Below are 23,382 nucleotides of genomic sequence, written 5' to 3' on the forward strand. Positions count from 1 at the left end.
TTTTAAATACATAACTTTTAACTTTATTAATTAATTATTTAATTAGTTATTAATAATTAAAAATCAAAAAACGTCATAAAGAGGTTATATGTTATGCGTATGCGCAACCACAAATTCAAGGTGCAAGCGCACTTTGAAAAAAATATAAGTAAAGTTGGTAAACCTGCAGGGAATATATTCAAAGTTGATTAATAAATATAATATAAATAAAGATTATATATAGATATAGATATAGATTATATATAGATAAAGATATAAATAAAGTTGATTATAAAGCAATCTATTATTAGTTAAGGTATGACAGCCTTTCTTAATTATTTTTTAAGACAGAATTAAAAACTATATTTTTGAAGTCATATAAGTATGTTTATTAAAAAAAAAAGGAACACTTCTTTTAACCTATATGATGGGTATTTTCTGATATAAAAACGAAATAGAACACGGGTTCCCTCTTATTTTTATATCCCATTTGTATACATGGAGTTCGTGTTCCTTGTATAGTCTCCGTGGTTGTTCCTTTGGAAATCAACTTTAAATATATCCCCTGCAGGTTTACCAACTTTACTTTTATTTTTTTCAAAGTGCGCTTGCACCTTGAATTTGTGGTTGCGCATACGCATAACATAACCTCTTCATGACGTTTTTTGATTTTTAATTATTAATAACTAATTAAATAATTAATTAATAAAGTTAAAAGTTATGTATTTTAAATAAACATTTTATTAGCAAATTAGTGCACTTATTCATTTTTTTCTGCTGTGGCCAACTACGTTGCTTTACTGAGAAATAACAAAAAAAAATTTCAAATTTTTAATTATCAATAACTAATTAAATAATTAATAAAAAATTTAAAAAAATATGGATTTCGAATTAGCTGATAGCTAACAATTAAATGTATATCTTCATTTTTCTTAGTTCTGGAGGTTCTGTGTCAACTTTTTTGCGCTGAATAAAGAATACAGAAGTACATAGAAGCTCACAAGTCCACTTTTCGCGTAACCACAATCATTTTAGTTAGTACCCTGACCACCAGTAGGCGAGAGCAAGTACTTAATGTGAAAAAGAAAAGAAAAGAGAAATACAAAAAAAGAAAGAAAATACAGAAAAGAACTACCGGTAGTAACTAAGATGAATCTGATTAGATAAAAAAGAAAACTTATGAGCTTCTATGTACATCTTCTGTATATTGTTCTGTATATTAGTTTCGAATAAATAATTTGTGTTTCAATGACTATTATTGTATTATCTACTCTACATTTAATAATGCATGGTTTACTAAATAAATACTTTTAATAAATAAACAATATTATATTATCTTTTCACTAAAACAGTTAAAGGATTTGATCAAATCACTTACTTTCTTTAAGGAAATCACCTCACAGAGTTGTTATTTTAACATCTTCAACGAATTGATCTTCTACCTTAAGGATTTGATCGAATCTCCATTTTTATCATTTCCCTGTGACATATACAGGATGATTCACTAACTCTTGCCACCAAGATAACTTGTAAAGTATGATAGTAACAGAACATTTTATAGAACAAAAGTTGCATGAAAAATTCGAGAATATAATATGACGTCATTTTTTTTGCTAGGTTTAGTCGCTTCCAAGATTTAAGGGTCAAGTTTGTTTTTTTATATGGAATACTATATTTTGGTATTTATTTTCTGATAACGGCTGTTCAAGTTATAAGTTCTTTCCCACCAACTTACACTATAAAAATAAATTGTTTAAATTAATACTTCCTTTTCTTTCAAATACTCAATTCCGACAACAATTTTACGATTTTACAATAATCACATTTACTTTTAGAAAGTACAAAATAACAAAAAACTTCTAGGCAAATACTTAAAAGAGTATCGGCTAGATTTAAAGAAATGTAAAACATATATGAGCCTCCCACTCTATCTTCAACAAAAGGTACGAGGAAAAGTAAAAATAACAAAAAAAAAAAGCATTATCCATCGATGAATCTCTTATAATTGATAAAAGAGAATCATCAAAAAATTCTTTTTTTATTTATTATAAACATAGGTTAATTATTAACAATAATAGTACATTAAATGAACAGAATAACATTTTTCGCGAAAGTTATATTGCTCCCGTTATATTATAAATAATAGTGAGAATTCATCATGATCGTCGATCACGATCCTTGAATATCACACCTCTATGAATTTACTTATTACATGTAATGCAATGCCATGGTCTGAAAGTAGTAATGCACTGGCCAATTTAAAAATTAACAAAAAAAAGTATAACACGTCTGATTGTAGCAACACATCATCAAATATTTTGCAAAATAATAAAAATTTATTGCTCATTAAGCTAAACAATACCAAACATTTGAATAAATTAGTTTCAGTTTTTAAGAAAATTAATTGTAAGGAAAAATTCACAAATGTAGAAGAACCTTTTACAAACTTAGAAAATAAAACTGAAAATAAAAAAATTATCAATATAATATGTTTTATTTCAACGAATAAAGATAAGATGCATCAAGATGAAAGCATCCAAGTACTTGCGATGAATGTATATGAAAAAACAATTTTATTCCCCGAAAAAAGAATTGAAGATAATATTGAATGTCAGCGATGCATTTCATTGGAAATTGTAATCAAGTCTAGACCACATATAATAAATGTACGAACCATATCTCTAAGTTCATTCAATGTGACTAAAGAAGTCTTAGCTTTCCCTTCGAATGATAGACAATTGTATACTGATGATGATATCAAACAGAATGAAAATTAAATAATTCAGTTTCCAGAAAATGCTTTAATAATTTAAAATACTGGACAATCTTAATTATACATAAGCGAATAATCATTCATATAATATTATTACTTTTGTATCTTTATGCGGTGTTTTTATTTTTATTTAGCATACAATTAATATTTTTTTGACCAGTACTTATTGTCAATAAGCCATCTAACATAATTTTGTTAAGGATAAAAGTAGTATTTAGAAACTGTCAGTAGACTAACATGTACAAATTGCTTTCTATTATTATATATTCATCCTGTATACATATATAGATTGGTATAAGGATACTTTATATAATTATTAAGAATTTATTGTTATTTGCATTATTTATTTCTATCTTTGTTAATAAAAAATTACGTTTTCAAACATATCTGTATAACTTTAAACCAGATTTTTAACTAAAATTTGATACTAAAGTTTATCAATCTTCTTGATTTTCATATTATTTAAAAAAAATTTAATATTATAATTAAAAATAGATCAGTAAGAGAAAAATTTATGAATTTATTGAAATTCTTCCTATATCGACGTTTCAATAAAGAAACTAAATTTTAATAATATTAAAAATGCTATTACATTTGCTTACTTTCCATAGCCTATAGGTAAAATATTTGTATGCAAATTACGAAAAGGTAATCATAGTTTGTCTCCCCAAGGAAATTGCTAAATTATAAGTTGATGATACAAAATAGAGACCTAAAATGATCAATGTTAATTGTGCGAATATATTGAAATATTGTTCTTCATTTCTAAATGTTTATAAGGAATAAATTTTTGTTTTCTATGCTCTCCCTCGCTTAGACAGCAATTCAACAAACTCATAAAAGTAGCTGGAATACCAACGAACAAGTATAAATTTCTCCAAAAATTCGTACTATCTCCTGGAAATAATAATTATTATGTAATACATATGATCGGCAATGTGAGTAAGAATTTTTCTATCATTTTCTCTTTATATGTGAATGCAGGGTGAGTTTTATAACATGATGATTTCAAATCACTCGTAAGCTATTCGTTGTAGTATTATAAGTAGTATGTTTAATAACTTCTACAATTATCCGATTCACTTCAAATTTTGTATACATAATCTCGATAGTTTGTCTTATAGTAGTTGCAACATTACTTTCAGATCTTAAGACTAATATACATATTTTTATTCTTTAAAGGTTCAATACCAATCGTTTAAACACTTTCGTGAGTCAGTGTATTTAAGAAGTGAAATATTAATAGCGTAATAACTATTTAGGACTTTGACAACCCTTTTTTTCTCTAAAGTCGCTACTGCAATTAGGTATAGTCTACAAACAGAGAAGTACCTCACAGTTAGCCCTTTCTTTATATATGTTCCATTGAAAATAAAGCTATTTTGAGGCCGTAATTTTTAACATTCCTTCCAAGAACAAGGAATTTCAATATATTAGTTCTGTTTTCGATATAAATCTCTCACTCTCTTTTCACATTATGTTTGGACGTAATAACCATAATATCGAATTGTCGTTGTTTCTCCTAATTTGATGCAAAAATATTTCCAAAAAAATTGAATTCCACCACAAAATTAATTTTGACATAATCATTGATGAAATATTTATAAAAGAATAAATTATTTATGCAATAAAGAATTTAATAAAATCTGTAGACTATGGTAATATGAAAATCATAGAAAATGATAATAAAAATCATTTTATAACAAAATAAGCTTTGACATTGATGAATGAATCGTTTGGTGAATGAATTTTAGAGAATTCCTAACCAATATTTTTTTAATAATTCATTAAAAGAAATAGAATGAATAAATTTGCTAACACTAGCACTAGAACTACTGTGTAATATTAATTGTAAAGTGTACTCAATCTTTATCAATGATATTTATTGTAATATCAACATGTGTATCGCTTTATGTACAAATTTAAATTATGATTATAATTTTAAGTCATATTTTACTATTTGAACAACATTAGAAATTGGTTAATTTTTAATGATTTCAGTTGCATGAAAAATTAAATCAATATCTTGGACTTATTTTACACAACTAATGAACTAGAGTTCTCGGATAGAGATAACATTTAAAGGAGAATATTTGTATTGAAATGGATACAAAAATAAATTTATTTTACCAATTTGTTAAAGTTATTTCATTCGTTATTTAATTCACTATCAAATTGACTATTATTAATGTTCAAGTATACAAAATATAATTTTTTTTAAATCGATCATTTTAACCAGTCATGGTAGGAATAGATATACAGGGTGTTAAAAAATGTCCAATATCTAAGAATTTTTAGCACTAACTGACATGAATTGAAAGTGTAAAATTACTAAGGACGAATTTGCTTAGAAATACACTAGTTAAAGGAATATTTGAAAGTGTACATCAATCTATGATTCATAGATGTCAAAATTGCATTCCAATGGAAGGAAGGCATTCTGAAATATCTATAATCCGTAAATATTATATTTGCGGCTCTAAAGTAATCTTAGTTTATATTAGTAATAGATTTTGCTTTCTTTCATTCATCATATCTTGACAATCTTGAATTAAAATATTTATAAGCAAATTCCTTTGCATAAATTCAATATGTTACCAAAAGATTTGTTCACAATATCGAATGCTCATAAATAATAAAAGTTAATTTACATTGGAAGTATTGGTTTTAGAACTCATGTAAATTGGACATTTTATACTCCTCTTGATAAATACTATAAGTCCTTAAAATATCGGACTTTTTTTTTTAGCCCCCTGTACATGAAGTATTTGTAGGTTTAGTGTTAATTCATCCAGCTGTCAACAATACACATTTGAATTAATCGTTTCATTCCTTAGAATCAAGGATCAAAAAACACTATGTGTATCTAATTTCATCACATTGATAATTGACAACAAACCTTTCCATAAATAAAATTTTATTTTTGAAGTGTTTTAAGCTCATTCATCGTGCTTGCACCACGATTTTTTTCACATTTCAAAAATAAATTGCATATAGTAATATGTTTAATCAGATAAACTTTTTTAAGTTACTATTGACTTTATTCGCATATTCAAGAATTTTTAAATGGTTTTCTATGCTTGATTTTGAAATCTTCAGAATTTCTGCAATGACTAATGTCATGTATTGAAATTTTATATCAACTGGCGCCTTTATTATCGATCTCCATTGGTCTTTCTAAATCGAACCTTATGTTCAAATCATTAGAATCAAAATTTGGCAAATGAATTTTATCACGTTTGTTTTGATGAAGCGTCTTTATCAAAGACATCAGAAGTCTTTTAATGCGCTTGCGTATTATTTTTTCCTTTCTAAAAATAATACAACAAAATATGTAGAAAAAACTCGTTTTGATTTTTCATTTTTAAATGAATGTGTAATAAATAACACTTGAATAATTCTATCACAATTTTTTTGGAAAGGCAAGCTTAAAATGTCTTTTGTTAAATGGACAAACAGTTTATAAAATCAAACTGAAGTTACTTACATTTTACAATTGTCATTAAATACTGCACAGACTTATCGGTCAACGATTATTATATATTTTAATAAAAAAATAGAAAAATTCTATAAAATTTGTAAGAGTATATTAAATAAATAAATTTTTAATTACTTTAACCTTCGAATAGTGTATTGTAGTATGTACATATATGAATTAGTATCCTCGCTTATCCTTGTTGAAATAGTTGCTATGTATGCGAACACAAACAAAATACTCTATTGGAAAGAATGATATCGTTAGGATCGTACATTCTTCGATCTTTTTTCCGACTATTAGACAAAATAATAATTAATACTACGTATGTAAATTAGGCTTTGTTAAAACATGATGTCATGCATTGACGAGAACAAAATATAATATCGATATAAATTACATTTTCTTTCCTTTGTCCTAGTATGAATTCGAGTCAACCAATCAGCATCAAGGTATATGCGAGTGTCAATTGCGCCTCTCGCGGAAGACAGAGAAAAGTACAACAAAGTCTGATTAGAATTTGTGCCGCACTCGACAAGAGGAAAAATCAAAACAATGAACATGGCGGAGCCGAGCAACGAGGCTGCTTCCTCGAGCAGCGTTTCAGAGCAGGCCGCGTCGGTTGCACCGATGCGAGACGAGATTGAAAAGGTCGAGGATTTCCTCGAGCCCGACAAGAAGCGTCGTAAACAGGTGCGCGGCGATGGGAAAACCGAGCAGAAGTTGGAGCACCGATTGGGCGGCATCCTCTGCTGCGCAGTTTGTCTTGATCTGCCCAGGGCGGCCGTCTATCAGGTAAGTTTACGGTGCTCCTATCTTAAAAAAAAACGATGAAAGAAAAGCTTTTACTTATTATTTTACATTTATTGTGATATCTATTTTATTGCAATTTGAGCTTTTAATCGTTTGTCAAGGATTTACTATTACATCGTTATTTCCTTATTCCACCCACGTTTTTAATCAACACGGAATATGTGTCTATCTGGGCATTGCCTTGCGCGCGACATTAATTCCTTATGCATATATGTATATGATTTGTATTTGTATTTGTATATTTGTATATTCTGCACATGTACGTGTATACATTACGTGCGTCATTTTATGTATGTGTGTATGTGTATGTATATACTATATATATATGTATACATATATATATATATATATATATATGTATATTTATATGTATGTATGTATAATTTATATTACGACGTAGTTTATATTTCATTCAATTTTCAGCTATGGACAATTAATTTCTCAACGTTAATTTTTTTAATGAATGTCTTCCTTTCTTTGGTATTGACTTCTTAAGGTCATTCACCTATAATAGCTGCTTTAGACACGTTCGCTAATTCGATTATAATTAGAATCCGTGGATAATTAGCGACATTACATGAGTTTCTGTATAACGATGTGGTAGTCAATAATTTCTAATATGGCGAAAAATATTTTTTCTTCTAATATTGTTTACCATTTATGCAGTTTTTTATGTTTATAATTTTATATATATATATATATTCTTTACTATTTTTTTGTAACTATTTTTCATACTTTTTTCTTTCTGAAAAAAAAATTCTTTGTCTCTCCTATCTGTTTTTTTTATATTCTTATTTTTCTATGTACAACTAAATTTAATGAATAAACTATCCAAAGAACACAAAAATTAATCATTTAATTTATTTTTTTTTACATCTCATTATCATAACGCGCTATAAAAATAGGTATCTGCAAATGTTAATATTATTCAATATATATTAGGTATTTAATTTGAATTAATTTAATATTAAATATAAATTAGATAATCTCTTCTCGCATATATATTTAATATTGCATATCATCGGTATATATATATATTTTTTTTTTACTTATCTCTGGAAATATACATTATAAACTAAAGGTAAGAACTAAAGTTCCACAGGTAGGTAAAATTGTAATGCATTTCAGAAAAAAAAAAAAATAGATAATATGTAATTTTTAAATTGAAAAAATATTGATTACCATGTTATTAATTTGATAAAAATATAATGCTACAATCATTTTCCAAAACTCTGTTTTACTATTTATATTTATATAATAGTCGATCAAATAGATCATGAACGAATTTAAGAAATAATAAAAGTATGGTTAAAATACAATTGTATTTTACTTTTCTAACAATCTACATTTTAATATACACATAAGGGACGCGAAAAAAATAACGTGTTTAAATTTTTGCAAATTTTTTTTTTTAATTTTCAGATAATTGCAGGATATTACAGTAGAAAATGTATTGTTTTTAAAAATGATCGCTTATATGTATTTGTGTATGTAGACATTATACGCGCACATTAATTTACTTTAATTATATATTAATATTTATTACATTTGTATGTGATGTATATAAAAATAAATTAATATACATCACATATGTGTGTATGTTATATATTAATTTATAATTGAAGATATTGTTTTAAGAAAAATTTAACAAAAAGTTTCTTAACGATATAAAGAGTTCGATCACTTCTTATTCTATAATTAATATATGTATATATGCATGCATGTACGTACAGTACTTAACTTTGAAAAATCCTGACAAACCAAATGTTCTCAGTCAACTGTTATTAATCCAAATTTCCAAAATTGCGTAATTTTTTTTCTACCTTTCCCTTAAAATTCTTTCGTTATGTGAGAACACTTTTATTCAAAAGACATGTATTTTATATTTGGAAATATATTACCCGATGTTATTAACATATAAATATAATTGCCTGCTTTTGTTAGAAATACTGAAAAAAAATATATAACAAGCACATGAATAGTATTTATTGTACTATTTTATAGACTAATAATGAAGTATAGTTTTAATTAACAAAGGTTATATAAATTAAACTTTTGTATGTCCTTGTTTATAAATTTTTATACAGTTGTTTAATATACGCATTAATTTTCTTTAGATAGAGTCATATTAGAGATCAACTAGTTATTTTATGTCTTCTTGAATCTCTCGAAAGAGTAAATGATGGTTATAGGTAGGAAAATTGTAAAAGTCTATCAAATTGTTAGACCCATATAATCTTTTAGTACGTAATATTATATTTGTCTTATATCGTCCATATGTTTATTGTAAAAAGTTATTAAGAGGCAAGTCAAATATTATTTATCCGATAATTATTATAAATAATTGCGGGAATAGAAATACCAACCAGTTATAAAAACGGCGAGAGCGTGAGAGTGCGAGAGAGAAAGCGAATTCTTGGAAAATCTGTACATCATGTATAGTTGAAGAGTATACAAAAAATAAATGTTTTAAAGGTTATTAGTTAGTTATTTCACATAAATTATCCCTATTCTCTTTTCCCATGCATCATCATCCCATTTTACTCCCATCTGTTGTCATTGTTGGCAGCATTAGAAATAATATCATTGGCAATAACAATGTCAATTCGTATAAGAAAATTTAATAACAAAATGAATAGATAAATTATTAATAGTATCCATATGATTTTGTGTTTCAGGTTATAAAACATCAAAATCATGGTAATATACATGGCTGTAGTCTTATTTTATTTTGACTCATTACTATTATTATTAATAAATTTGTAATCAATTTCTATCTATGAGAGAAGTATAGTATCAGCAGTATTAAAATGTGTATATTATGAGCTAATATTATTTTTATATGTAAAGTTAAAAATAACTAATTTGTTTAAATTTTAGTTTCATTTGAAATTTTTAAACTGCTAATACATACTTTGCAGGTACATGAGATTTTTCCTTGCATTTAATTGAAAATTATTGATGCATTTAAAAAAGATCACGCACAAAGTACATAAGATTTTTATATTAATGCTTGTTACAATGATGTTCACAGTGTACTAATGGACACTTGATGTGTGCTGGTTGCTTCACTCATGTCCTCGCAGATGCCAGGCTACGAGATGAATTGGCTACCTGTCCTAACTGCAGAATTGAAATCAGCAAAACATCTGCATCTCGAAATTTGGCAGTTGAAAAAGCGGTATCTGAACTGCCTGCAGAATGTCAATACTGTGCCAAGGAGTTCCCGCGAAATTCTTTGGAACGTCATGAAGAAACCATGTGTGAAGAAAGGTAATTATGTTCAAATACTACATTGCTATTTTATTAAATAATAATCATTTATTTTTTTTTATTTTTTAGGATATCAAGTTGCAAATACAGTAGGATTGGTTGTCCATGGCGAGGTCCAAACCATGAAGGGCCAGAACACGAAGCACACTGTGTTCATCCTCATCGCACTGGAGCAGATGTTATGGAAGCTTTACGTGACATTGATGCTCGTACTTTAGAAGAACGTAGGCTCTATGACAATGTCTTTGATCTTTTGTCCTACGAAAAAATCACTTTCAATGGTCTGTATATGTCATTCATTAATATTTTCATACAATTCTTCTACATTTTATTATTTCCTTTGAACAATTTATGCATACATACATACATATATATAATTTAATATTTATTCATCTAGCGCAATATTTACTATATTTTAATACTTTTAATATTTTTTTAGATCTCCCTACTGTGAATAATCAAGTACCCTATTGTTCATTTTTGTTACTCTCATTCCTCATAATATAGGGTGTCACGAAAAATCAGAAAGTATAAAGAATTTAATTACTTGTAGATTTACAAATGAAGCCATATCGTACTGATGAATTCGTTCATAAATTGTTTTACGAAACATCTCGTTTCACGGCATTCAATAATCAATGGGTTGTGAAAGCAAGGATTAATAACAGTCAACGTGATCCTACTCAAAGTTCTGAACGGGACATAACTTATCAAGTATCTATCAATTATCACACAACTAAAACGTCTACATATTTTGTAATATGAAGAAACAATTACAAATAAGTATTCATTTTTTTTATAGTTGATCTTGAAAACAAAAACAACCTATCCACTACCCTTGCATTATTTGATATTGAAAGGACCTTTCGGTGATATGAAAGTACAGCCAAGAATTCACAGATTTGAGTTCACGGAACAAGACAACGAAAGTCCATATTTGCCTATACCATTACCAGATACAGCAGAGTGCAATAGACTTCTTGCTGCAAAAGCAATTAGTTTCAGGTGAGCTACATTGTAAAACTGATTATGATGTCCAATTATTTTATTTCAAACGTAACAATACAGATTCCAGTGAAATACTTTTAAGAGAGAGTTTTTTTTATTATTTTAGGTTAATAATGTTCCTGGCATCTAAGTAAGAATATATTTGTTATCGTAATCTTACGACAACAGAATGCGATAACTCAATTTCTTAAGTATAATTATAATGAAAATGTAGATCACAAAGAGTTAGAACCATTTATAGTAATAATAATGATAAAGCTTATAATATGATTATTAAAAAACCAGATGCTAATAACATTATAGCAAGCAAAAGTATATAATTAAAAAAAAAATAAGTTATTAATTAAAATATAATCTATAAGGTAATATTATATAGCAGAGATATTTGAAGATAGAAACAATCTAAGAAAATACTTTTCTTGAATGTTTTTCTTCCGTCTGAAATTCTTGAATTATGTGTGTTTGTAAATTCTAAAAATCAAAGAAAGCTATAGTTAGAAAATCATGTAGAATCTTGTTAACCGAGTCTATTGAATTATATTCATGACTAAAAAACAAAAAGTACATTTCTAAAGTTAGTTTACTTAGAACTACTATAGTGAATGTCACAATGAGTTTGTTATCACTTTAATTCACGATTAGTAAACAAAACTTAATATATAGATTCACTTATTTATATACTAAGTGTTGTTGATGTAAAATCTTATATTATTGTAATTATATACATTTAAATAAATTTATTATAATGATAACGAGATCATAAATTATGTGCGTATTAATGTACCTGTTCGTAATAACAGGAGAAAAAAGAAAAAAGTTTTTGTTGGATCGTATTACAGTTGTGTTCTTTAGACAATGGCCTAATAAATATTTGATTGTGAAAGAAAACAAATATTCGACTAAGCCTTTCGTAAGATTTGGCGTAATAATAATATATATATATTTTGAAGAGAGCCGTTAGAAGATGATAAAAAAAGAATTCCTTTAATAAATAGGTAAGCGTGCTCTACGAAAAAGTATGTAACAATCATAATGTTATTGATAAAGTAGAAACTACCTTGTATCCTGTAAATGGACATAATATTTTAAATCGAATAATAAGACCATTTTCAATCAGTTTCAAGCATTTAATCGGGATAGAATCTAACTAACGTAAATTATTTTTTAAATAACAATGCGTAGTACCTAAATACATATTTACCTTACACAACATAAATAAGATATTTACTTTCCTTCGATGAAAACACATGATAGAAGCACGCGCTCAATTAATAAACTTTTATCCATTCTTTTCCTGCTTGTAATAAACAAAATGAAATTTGTTTTTTTAAATGAATGTGCCAAGTGTTTCCTGGTTGGATGAACGTGTTATCGTACGATTTTATTTACAACGCTGTCATTGAATTGTCGCAATACGTCACGAAGGTTTATTTTATATAAGGAGCAGCTATTGGTAACTCAGTTTAGTAACATTTGCGGATTCTTCTCGGTAACACTCTCAGGTGTAACTTGAGCCATCTTAAATAAAATTTAACGAAAGTTTTCGTACATCTAGTGCAATTAAAAAATTCTATTCATTCAGTTCATATCCATCGATTATTTAACAGTTTACAAAGTTGAATGATATAGCGTATAGTTAGTTCATAAGTCAGATTTAAAATATTTTTATATGTTGTGTGTTTAATCAGAACGACGAGCAAGCGTGTGCAACGTGAGAATTTTTCGATAATAAAAATAATATTGAAGATATTGAAAGTTTCTCTTTCTCTCTCTCTCTCTTTCATTGTCAGTTTCGTTTATTTTTATATTAGAAAAAGACATCGATTGATTTTGATATATATTTTTTCTTTTTCATTGCTGAGATTAATTTTTATTGTTTATTATTTGATGTCGCTGAACAGTTCCATTAGACAATGTCATCAATGTATTTCTTTGACAAGGTAAAAATACTACACTACTTTTTCTGTTAATTTGATTCTTCACTTTCTACAACTCTATTTTTGGCTTTATCTAATTTAATTGACTATACCTATATACCGGGTGGTTTAATAACTATTATTATCTTAAATATCTCTGTTTTTGGTTTTATAGATACTATTTCAATTATATAATATTTAATAATAATAATAATATTATTGTTATTATTATTATATTATTATGAGTAAACTTGTTTCTATACTATTTTGGTATTATTTAATTGAATTTACGTTATCTATGTATCGGGTGATCCAGTAACTATTATCTAAACTATTTGTTCCTTTTGCTTTTATAGAAAAATATTCAGGATAAAGTTATATTATTTTCACCATAAATATATAATAATAATAATAACAATAATATAATAATAATAATAAATTAATTAATAATATTATTATTATTATTTCACTAGAAATAAATTTGTTCCTATACTATTTTTGGTTTCATGTAATAGAATTTACGATACCTAAATACTGACCAGGGGATAGTCAGGTAGACTCCCTCCGATTTTTTTTCAAATTTTGCACACTTGTAGTATTTCATGAGAATATTCATTGTGCATTTAAACATGGCGTTATATATTCAGCCGTTTGTTAAAAAACGCAGATTGAAATTTCACATAGATACGTATTCCTTTAGCTGTGTAGTGTAGTAGTCTACAATAACGGGGCTGTGTGTGTCCCTGAAGTCGCCGATACGTAAATAAAAAACATACAAGTACAATTACTAATAGTCCAAGAGCCAGTAGCCGGCAGACTGCATGTAATTTACCAAAGTTCAAATTTTGTCCAGTCAATCTCTCATACCTACTATACATTAGAGGAAGAATAACTAAGCTCGGTAGCGGCCCATATATGGCGTTATTCAGGTAGCAAAGGTACAAAATTTATACCAACTTCAAAGGCATTTTACCAAGGCTGCCATTTGGATATTTTATTATTTACTATTATTATTATTTTTAAAAAAATAATGGCAGAGACAATTATGACAGTTTTGAGGTTATGACCAACACTTTTGAAAGTGCCAAAAAAAAATCAAATTTCAAATATATTTTAATAAATCTGAAATTTTAATATGTTATTTATTATAGTATAAGAAGCCTACATTAAATATATCATTGTGATATATCTATACATCTATGTGAAATTTCAACTCGCGTTTTTTAGCAAACGACTGAATATATATGCTATGTTTAAAGGCACAATGAATATTCTCATAGACTACTACAAGTATGCAAAATTTGAAAAAAGTCGGAGAGGAACCTACCTGACCATCCCTTGGTAAGTAGTTCAATAACTGCTATTTTAAATATTTTTTATATTTTTTTTCATAAAAAAGTATTTAAAACAAAGTTACACTCTTTCAATTTTAAATATGTAATATTTAAAAGTAATAATAGTACTATTGTAATACTTGTTCTTATACTATTATTAGTTTCATCTTATTTATTTAACAATAATTATATATCGGATGGTTTAATATTTACTGCCTAAAATATTTCTGTTATTCTTGATTTTATAGAAAAATATTCAGGAAAAAGCTGCATTATTTAAACTTTAAATGTATTTAATAACAATATTATTATTTACAATAATATTAATGTTAATAACTTTTATCATCTCAAATATCTCTGTTATTTTTAATTTTAAGAAAAAAGAACAAAGTCACATTATTTTAAATATATAATATATAACAAAAATAATAATAATATATATTATTGCATTTGAGAAAAAAATGTATGTCGATCACCTTAAACTATTCGTTTCCTCTGATATTTTTTTCAATCATAATAAAATATATGGCTTCTTACAATTACGTGAATCACCAAATATTACTTTCCAATACTTCACGAACAAATCATTCTTTGACCTTGTATTCTAATGTTTTTTTTTATTTAAAATATTATAAGGAATCAACTCGTGCTAAAAATATCGAAAGGTTCCGTTAATAAAAATATTGACAACTTTGAAATCTCGTCACTTTAAAAACAAAGTCCTTCAATTGTCAAATGTGTTCCTTAAAAAGAGTTTAACTTTGTAAATAATGGAGATACTTACAAGAGACACCCGGTATATCTATAAATGTAGAATCACGTTTGGGTTTTAATTTTATGTACACTAATGTTCAAACCATGACATAATAATTAAAAATAAAAAATTCAACGTGTCTTCTCAATAATTGAAATTCAAATATTAATTGACTAGATATTCCTTAAAATTATTTATTTATATAATTTTATTTACATAATTTTCATAAAATTATATTTTCATTTCGTTATCATTTCAATTAATTTTTAAGAATTATAAAAGAAACAAATATTATAATTTCAATTAGTGCTTGGATAATGAATTTAACCCTAACGTTTGATCAACGTGATGAAATAAGAATAAAATCATGATTCACTTTTGAAATAGCTGTATTACGAAAAACAATTTCATGTGTATTGTGTTGATCAGCTGATCCTAAAACTGTAACAATATGGCGGCTGTTTTATACATAGTTAAATAGTATTGACAAGTTTGGACAAAAGCCATTTTTAACTTTTAGAACGTAATGACAATATATTAAATTAAAGTGATTAAGATTTTTATTTTTTCTAATATATATTTAAATAACTTTAAAATCATAAAATTTCATTTTTATGAATATTAAGATATAAAGTGTTTGAAAAATGTGTCAAATCTGTGTATGTTCTACATACTTCTGTTCATACATAATTCTAATTTGTAATATAATTTAATAGACGATAAAAATAATTAATATTAAATATTTGATATCCTTTTTTGAATCAGACAACTGACAGATAGTGCAGTACATAGAGGCGCGCAGAGAAGTGTAAAAAATTTGAGGAAAAAGTTTTTGTTGTCCATAAGGAACATAAGAAAGGAAAACATGTCGATGCAAAATCAATCAAAACTATTAACACTATTGAAAGATTATTTAAATAAATTTGGTTATGAGAAAAGTCTTCAAGTTATTTTATCTAAATATTGGGTCGAACTGATACAAAAGATAGAATATACGCAAGGAAATACTATTAGAAAATTATCATTGGTCAACGTTCAAAAACAATCAGATAAAATATTAAAAGGAGAGGAAAATAAAATTAAAACATCTAAAGATCTTACTCTAATGGCAGAACAGGAAGAACAATTCAATGGAAAAACAATCGATAGTGAAAAGCTTATGCAAAAAATGATAGAAAGATCAACATTTCAAAAGGTATATATTATACAAATAATTTATTAAAAATTATATGCTCAAAAAACGATTTACGTAAGAAGATTCTATTAATTATTTACTTTTTTGTCGCAGGAAGATGTTAAGTTGAATGCTTCTAATGATAAGTTCAATTTGAAAGAGCAATCTTATACAATACCACAGATTATCACTGCTTTAGTTTTAAAAATGACAAGTAGAACAAAAGAGAGTGGTTTAGTGGCTACGTCAAAGTGGAAAGTAAACATTAACAGTAATATTCCAAAGCATAGTATTATTTCTCGAACACGATATTTATTGAATAGTATTGTAATAGCTAAATCGACTACATCAAAATGGAGAAGAATTGAAGATTTATTGACTCACATTGATCAGTATCCAGAAGCTCGACATTATGCGATTATGGAAGGAGCATTAACCACTTTACTAAGAATACGACAGAAAACTAAAGATGAGCAAATTAAAGGTTAAATAATTTTTAAATACATTGACTTTATTTTAAATATACATGTATAAAATATCTATTATTGTCTTTTTTTTTTTTATATAGCATCTATCAGAGAATCATTAGCAATAATGGGTTACGTTGATCCTCCAATTGGACGTGGAATCAGAATCCTTTCGATAGATGGAGGTGGAATTCGAGGTTTACTAGTGATACAGATGTTAAAAAAATTGGAAGAATTAACTGGAAAGAAAACGCATGAAATGTTTGATTATATTTGTGGTGTTAGTACTGGAGCAATTATTGCCACCACTTTAGGTATGTAAATATTTCTTGTTTTTTAACTTATTACGTTTTATATAGAGATTAATCTCTATTTTTTGAAATGTAGTCGTACCAAAGGAATCGGATGAAGGTATTTGCAAGTAATTCTAAATTTCTGATATGCATTCCTCTTTTATAGTTCACATTATCTTTTAAATAAGATTTAATATCAAATTATTGTTTTAGGTGGTCTTAAGAGGAAGTCGTTAGATGAAATTAATGAATTGTACAAAGATTTAAGTACTAAAGTATTTACGCAGAGTGCCATAAAAGGAACAAGTAGCTTAATGTGGAGTCATGCGTATTATGATACAGCGTTGTGGGAGAAATTATTACAAGAAACAATAGGCGATAAACTTCTCATAAAAACAAATCGTGATCTAAATGCTCCAAAAGTATGTTCATTTAACATATTGCTTTAATAAATATTTATAAATGAGATTTTTGATCTATCCAAATTGTTTTAGTTCTCTGCTATATCAGCTGTAGTTAATCATGAACGCGTAATGGCATATGTATTTCGAAATTACACATTGCCGCATAAAGTTGAAAGTCAATACATGGGATCCCATAAACATAGATTATGGGAAGCAGCAAGAGCCTCTGCAGCTGCTCCTAGCTATTTTGAAGAATATAAACATGGAGAATACCTTCATCAAGATGGAGGTAATTTTCATATATATATGCAGTGAAAATAATATAATATTATAACATATATAAGGATTATGATCATTTTTAGGTATACTAGTAAATAATCCGTGTGCAGTAGCAATACACGAAGCTAAACGATTATGGCCAAATAATTCGATTCAATGTGTCATTTCACTTGGCACTGGAAGAACACTTAATAGAATTTGTGATAATGATTCCACATCAGGAGAAGTAGCTATTTCAAGTTGGAAAGAAAAATTCTATAAAATATTGGATAGTGCTACTGATACCGAAGGTAAAATATTAAAATAACCATTAGAGGTACCACAAAGTCTTTTCATATTTTAAACACTTCAGTTTCTATAGCTACAGTATAGGTTCTTAATTTTTGTTTGGAATTAATTTAAATTCTAGACAAGTTAATAATAACAATTACACTGATTATTGCATTATTAAATGTCTTACCTTTTTCATTATTTTCATTTGGAGTTTTATACTAAAAATGAAATGACTTTTAGGTAATTTCAAAAGATTTTAAAGATTAATTTTCTATAATTTATAGTATTTTGTGTGGATTATTTGAAATTAATTTATTAATAATCTTTTAGCTGTGCACACAATGCTGAACGATCTTTTACCTAACCACATATACTTCAGATTCAATCCGTATCTTACTGAAATGTTATCTATGGTAGAAATAAGACCAGACAAAATAAATCAATTAGAGCAAGATGCACAAATGTATATACGTAGAAACGAAGCAAAATTTGAAAAGGCTGCTGTTGCATTATCTCAATCAAGATCAATTCAACAGAAGTTATTAGATTGGGTTACGTTACAAAAAAGAATGGCTGGTTTTTAAAATAAATTAATAATAGCACTTAGCATTCCATAAAAAATTACATCTTCACGAATATTTATTTTGAGTAATGCAAATGCTATTCATAAATGTGACAATTATTTTATTTAACAATTATGATTTTATAATCATATGCTGTAAAAATTTAGTTTTCTATATATGCTTAAAAGAATATATTTTACATATTATTACAATAGAAAATGTATCTATCACTAATAATTTAAATATTATTTAGTTATCGTACCTATCCAACTGTGATACATATCTTTCATGTAGACTTCAGTAGAAAAAAGTATTATTAATATATAAATATTTTATTTATGTATATGTACAAATAATATAGATATACATACATACATAAAATTATACATTTAATGTTTAATAATTAAGGAAATTTTTCAATTTTTAAATAACATAAATGAATATATTAAATTATATTTTAATTATATTAAAATAACAACATTGCGTGTGTTAATTTGTTTATATTGTATTTTTAAAATGTTTTATTTAACTATATTTTACATAAAATTTAATGTACTCTTGTAATATACAGGTTGTCTCACAAAGTCGCTTTACTGAGAAGAGAAAAGAAAAACGAAAAACTAATACTGATTAATTAAAAAATTACAATATTGTGTTTTTTGTTTCAAATCATATATTTCTAGTTAATTATTCCAGACTAGTAGAAAAGTATGGTTTCATGATGCTGCTACTTCAAATATCTGATGGAAAAACATTGTATAATTTTTTAGTTTGATAAAGCGACTTTTGAAGCATCCTGTATATATATTTTTGTTTGTTTATATTTTGATTTGGTAACTATTTTTATTTGAGAAGTATTATTAATATGAATATTTAATAATTAAAGAAACTTTTCAATTTTTAACTGACATAAATGTATATACTAAATTATATTATAATTGTATCAAAGTAACAAAAAATTGCTTGTTAATTTATTTATATTTTACCTTTTTATAAACTCCATCTAACTTTATTCTATTTCAAGAATTGACCTATTCTTGTAATGTACAGTGTGTGGCAATAACTCTGCCCACCTTGAATATCTCTTTTGTTTACAATCGTATTAAAAAACTTTCAAGAATAAAATTGTACAATTGCAGGGGGAAATCTAATAGTAGAAAGAATTTTTTCTCAAGGTAATATTTTATGAGATTTTAAGGTTATCAATATTTATTAAATGTAACTATATATTTTTTAATGATATTTTTATAGAGCATACAAAAACGAATAAAAATTATCTGCAAGACCATATCATTCTGATCATTTATTCTCGAGATATTCACATTTAAAAGTTACTTTGTTCAAAATATCCAATATTCTGATTACAATTTCGAATATAATGTAAGAGCTTATTTTACTTACACATTTGACTTTGAACGATAGAATAACTATTTTTAGATTTGGACAACTTTTTCCTTTAAAGTATTTAAATGATGGTAGACAAAAGAAAAATTTAAAATGGACAGAGGTAGCGCTTTACCCTGTATATATTTGTTTATATTTTGAATTCGTAGAAAAAGAATATTTATATTGTAACTAATTGAATATAGTTTCTATTAATAATCCGATGGAGAGCCAATCAAATTTGTTTGTGACGTGTCTAATACTATTTTGAAATAAGAACGAATAGTGACGGCTAGTGATTTGAATCTTGGGACGCTGCGCTTTATGAAATTTATGTAAATGTTATAGTTCAAATGGGAAATGCTGGAATTATGAACAATGCCAGGCGTTTTTAGGCAATGTAGGAAACAGAAGGAATCGGTAAAGTAAAAAAGCAGATATGAAACATTTCGTTCTAAACCTGCTTATTTTTCGATATGATAAGGAACAAAAGATACAGATTTTCCATGGTAATCTCTATGAATATCGGTCTAAATGTAATAATCTTCTACTACAATAAGTAACCTACATAATAATTTATTACATTAATAATACCACATACATTAATATATGTCATAATTTAAGTATGACATACATTAATAATAACACACCAGCATTGAGTAAGTTTCAGTTTATAGAGATACGCATAGTATAGCGGCACGCACAGTCTCAAAAACCAGCTTCATGCTCGCTTTTGTGTGTGCGTGTGTGTGTACAATGCCTAGAAAAGTCCGTAACAGTTCTTTTGTTTCCTACATTGCCGAAAAACGCCTGACATTGTGAATAATGCCTAGGCATTGTTCATAATTCCGGATTTCCAATTTGGATGATACATATACAATTTATATACAAAGTATATGTGTTTACAGTATATATACGTTTATAGTATACGTGTTTATAGTTAATTCAGAATTACAAATAAAATCCGTTCTACTTGTTTTATTTTGAGCGAAAAATTCAATAACCTTTTTTTTTTTTTTCCTTATTTTAAGTCGAATTGACTGCATTGTCATTAGCAACTAATTTTTTTCTTGTTTGTGTTACTGTAGAAGAAACAGTGTAGGCCAGTCAAAAAGGACCAAACTTCCTTAATTTCACTTATCAATTCGAAATTTTGATTTAAGGGTAAATCGACGACGCTGAATCGAATGGTGCTAATTTTATTGCAATCTGATACCGGTTTCTTGAGAAAAAGGGTAAAAAATGGCCTTATCTTAGAATCTAGGTATTTAATCGAAAAAAGTTTCAAACAAAAGTTGTAGAGAATTGAAAAATACATAAAAAATGTTCTAAGGTTTATCTTCGTATCTGCAAAAATAAGCGAGAAATATGGGAAAATAGATGGTAAAAGGTAATTGTAAGAGTGGGGATAGACCTGTTTCTCCGTCGGTTTTTACACGCGAGCGAGCTAGTGTGCGTGCGAGCGTCCGTGTGTACTAATTACAAACGAAGGATCTTCGGCAACCTTCGGGCTTCTCGACCTTGAATGCGAGTGCGAGTGAGACAAGAAACCGATATTTCTCTCTTTCTATTTTTTCTTTCGGTAGCAACAAGCATTTTTCGTTTTGGCCATCGAGTGTCGAGCGTTCTGTATATTAGCCCAGTCAACGCGGGCCAAAAACTGACCTTTTTAGCTGGCAGCTTCAAAATTTGACCTAAGGGTAAGTTGACGACGCTGAATCGAATGGTGCTAATTATAATAAAATCAGCAACCGGCATCTTGGGGAAAAGGGTAAAAAAGAGTAAAATATAGCCTTATCTTAGAATCTAGGCATTTAATCGAAAAAAGTTTCAAACAAAAGTTGTAGAGAATTAAAATATACATAAAAAATGTTCTATGAGTTATCTTCGTATTTTCAAAAATAAGCGAATAAAATTGGATTGAAGATGGGAACAAAATTTTAAGAGTGGGAGAAAGCAAGCTTATCCCTCCGTCGCGTTTTACACGCGAGCGAGCTAGTATGCGTGCGAGCGTCCGTGTGCACTAATCACAAACGAAGGATCTTCGGCAATCTTCGGGACTCTCGGTCTTGAATGAAAGTGCGAGTGAGAGAACAAACCAATATTTCTCTCTTTTTATTTATCATGCGATAACGAGTATTATTGTCCTTGGCCATCGATTGTTGAGCCTTCTGATATTTCTCTTTTTATATTTTTTCTTTCGGTAGCGAGAATTTTACGTCTTGGCCATCGAGCGTCGAGCGTTTTGTATACGAGTGCGAGTGAGAAAGAAAACCGATATTTCTCTCTTTCTATTTTTTCTTTCGGTAGCGAGAATTTTTCGTTTTGGCCATCGTGCGTCGAGCGTTTTGTATATCTATATATATCGGCGTATAAGCGCGGCATTTTTAAATCGAATCTTGATGCTTATGGCACGCCGTTTCTTTATTTATTGTCAAAAATAATGAACCTTGAATAAAAAAAAAAATAATTCATTTTAACATAAACTATTATTATTTAGTGGAGAGTAAAAATAATGAATTAATTTTGTGTCTCGCCATAAAATTAATTACAATAATTAATTGATATAAATTCTTTGCCTCACAAAAATTTATTTGTATATCAAATTGAATACATATTTGAAAAAGAAGAATTTTATATCTGCACATAAAATTAATTCAAGATATACAGGAAAGGATATTCTAAAAACGTGGAATTTATTTTTTGTCTAGATAAAATTTTAATTCATTTTTATTATGTTATAAGAAAACAGTAATGCATTTTTATTTAGCTTCAAAGTCTTAAGAATTGTATGAAAAAAATTGAACAATTACCAAGTAGTGCGTAGCGTAAGTAGTAACGTCTTTACTTCTCGCGCCGGTTATTAACGTTCAATTTTACATGGGGGATTTAAAAACGCTGCGTTTTGCTGTAGAAAAGCTGCGGAGGAAAAAAAAGAAAATGAAAAACATAATGGGCGAATTTTCGATTTAAAAGAATCGGGCGATAGTTCATGAAAAAAACGTGGGTTTAAATCTTTATATGGTGTCACAAACCTCCCTGGATACTGTTGAACGACCGAAGCCTTGATCGGTACTCCAGTGTTTTTTATTATCGTTCGAAAATGCCGTCACGTGTAAATGTTGAGAGAGTTGTTTATTTGTTGGGAATAAGGAAAGGAAAAATAAATCAGATATATTTTTGAGCCCAGCCAGTACTAAAAAGTACACTTTATTTGGCTC

At 27.3% G+C, this 23,382-nt stretch overlaps 2 protein-coding genes and 3 long non-coding RNA genes across 9 annotated transcripts; 3 read left to right on the top strand and 2 right to left on the bottom strand.

Annotated features, from left to right (window-relative positions):
• Positions 1-1,428: 1,428 nt before the first annotated feature.
• Positions 1,429-2,561, top strand: LOC122521095. Its single transcript, XR_006304661.1, has 2 exons — positions 1,429-1,513; positions 1,597-2,561. It is a non-coding gene; the product is annotated as an uncharacterized LOC122521095 (long non-coding RNA).
• Positions 2,562-3,539: 978 nt separating this feature from the next.
• LOC122521139 lies at positions 3,540-6,668 on the bottom strand. The gene is made up of 2 exons (XR_006304674.1): positions 6,240-6,668; positions 3,540-6,063 (listed from the first exon to the last, which is right to left on the bottom strand). It is a non-coding gene; the product is annotated as an uncharacterized LOC122521139 (long non-coding RNA).
• Positions 6,669-6,696: 28 nt separating this feature from the next.
• Positions 6,697-13,070, top strand: LOC122521126 (cysteine and histidine-rich protein 1 homolog). Its single transcript, XM_043641594.1, has 6 exons — positions 6,697-7,022; positions 10,075-10,313; positions 10,383-10,594; positions 10,867-11,027; positions 11,116-11,318; positions 11,428-13,070. Exons 1-6 carry the CDS (start codon positions 6,783-6,785, stop codon positions 11,453-11,455), a joined length of 1,083 nt encoding a protein of 360 aa, XP_043497529.1. The 5' UTR covers positions 6,697-6,782; the 3' UTR covers positions 11,456-13,070.
• On the bottom strand, positions 10,347-13,857 carry LOC122521132. Its single transcript, XR_006304669.1, has 2 exons — positions 13,765-13,857; positions 10,347-10,571 (listed from the first exon to the last, which is right to left on the bottom strand). It is a non-coding gene; the product is annotated as an uncharacterized LOC122521132 (long non-coding RNA).
• Positions 13,178-19,089, top strand: LOC122521103 (calcium-independent phospholipase A2-gamma-like). 5 transcript variants are annotated; one of them, XM_043641548.1, is made up of 9 exons: positions 13,180-13,261; positions 16,091-16,520; positions 16,614-16,983; positions 17,068-17,280; positions 17,354-17,377; positions 17,473-17,681; positions 17,754-17,952; positions 18,026-18,232; positions 18,546-19,088. In XM_043641548.1, the coding sequence occupies exons 1-9, from the start codon at positions 13,209-13,211 to the stop codon at positions 18,797-18,799; spliced, it is 1,959 nt and encodes a 652-aa protein (XP_043497483.1). In that variant the 5' UTR covers positions 13,180-13,208; the 3' UTR covers positions 18,800-19,088. The 5 variants fall into 5 exon arrangements, with proteins under 5 accessions (XP_043497493.1, XP_043497483.1, XP_043497503.1 ...); XM_043641568.1 differs by lacking the exons at positions 13,180-13,261; positions 17,354-17,377 and adding exons at positions 13,879-14,175; positions 14,389-14,578; XM_043641558.1 differs by lacking the exon at positions 17,354-17,377 and having other exon boundaries at positions 13,178-13,261; positions 18,546-19,089.
• The last annotated feature ends 4,293 nt before the right edge of the window (positions 19,090-23,382 follow it).

The sequence above is a fragment of the Polistes fuscatus genome, unplaced genomic scaffold, assembly GCF_010416935.1.
Source record: "Polistes fuscatus isolate 324 unplaced genomic scaffold, CU_Pfus_HIC Scaffold1, whole genome shotgun sequence".
In the NCBI taxonomy this organism is placed as follows: domain Eukaryota; kingdom Metazoa; phylum Arthropoda; class Insecta; order Hymenoptera; family Vespidae; genus Polistes; species Polistes fuscatus.

Bases quoted from the DNA above. Each gene is read 5' to 3' on its own strand.
- LOC122521103 (XM_043641548.1), top strand. From the start codon at position 13,209: ATGTCGCTGAACAGTTCCATTAGACAATGTCATCAATGTATTTCTTTG. The intron at 16,984-17,067 runs GTTAAATAATTT...TTTTTTATATAG, and splicing joins TAAAGATGAGCAAATTAAAG to CATCTATCAGAGAATCATTA. The intron at 17,378-17,472 runs GTATTTGCAAGT...TTATTGTTTTAG, and splicing joins ACCAAAGGAATCGGATGAAG to GTGGTCTTAAGAGGAAGTCG.
- LOC122521126 (XM_043641594.1), top strand. From the start codon at position 6,783: ATGAACATGGCGGAGCCGAGCAACGAGGCTGCTTCCTCGAGCAGCGTT. The intron at 7,023-10,074 runs GTAAGTTTACGG...TGATGTTCACAG, and splicing joins CCAGGGCGGCCGTCTATCAG to TGTACTAATGGACACTTGAT. The intron at 10,595-10,866 runs GTCTGTATATGT...AATTACTTGTAG, and splicing joins CGAAAAAATCACTTTCAATG to ATTTACAAATGAAGCCATAT.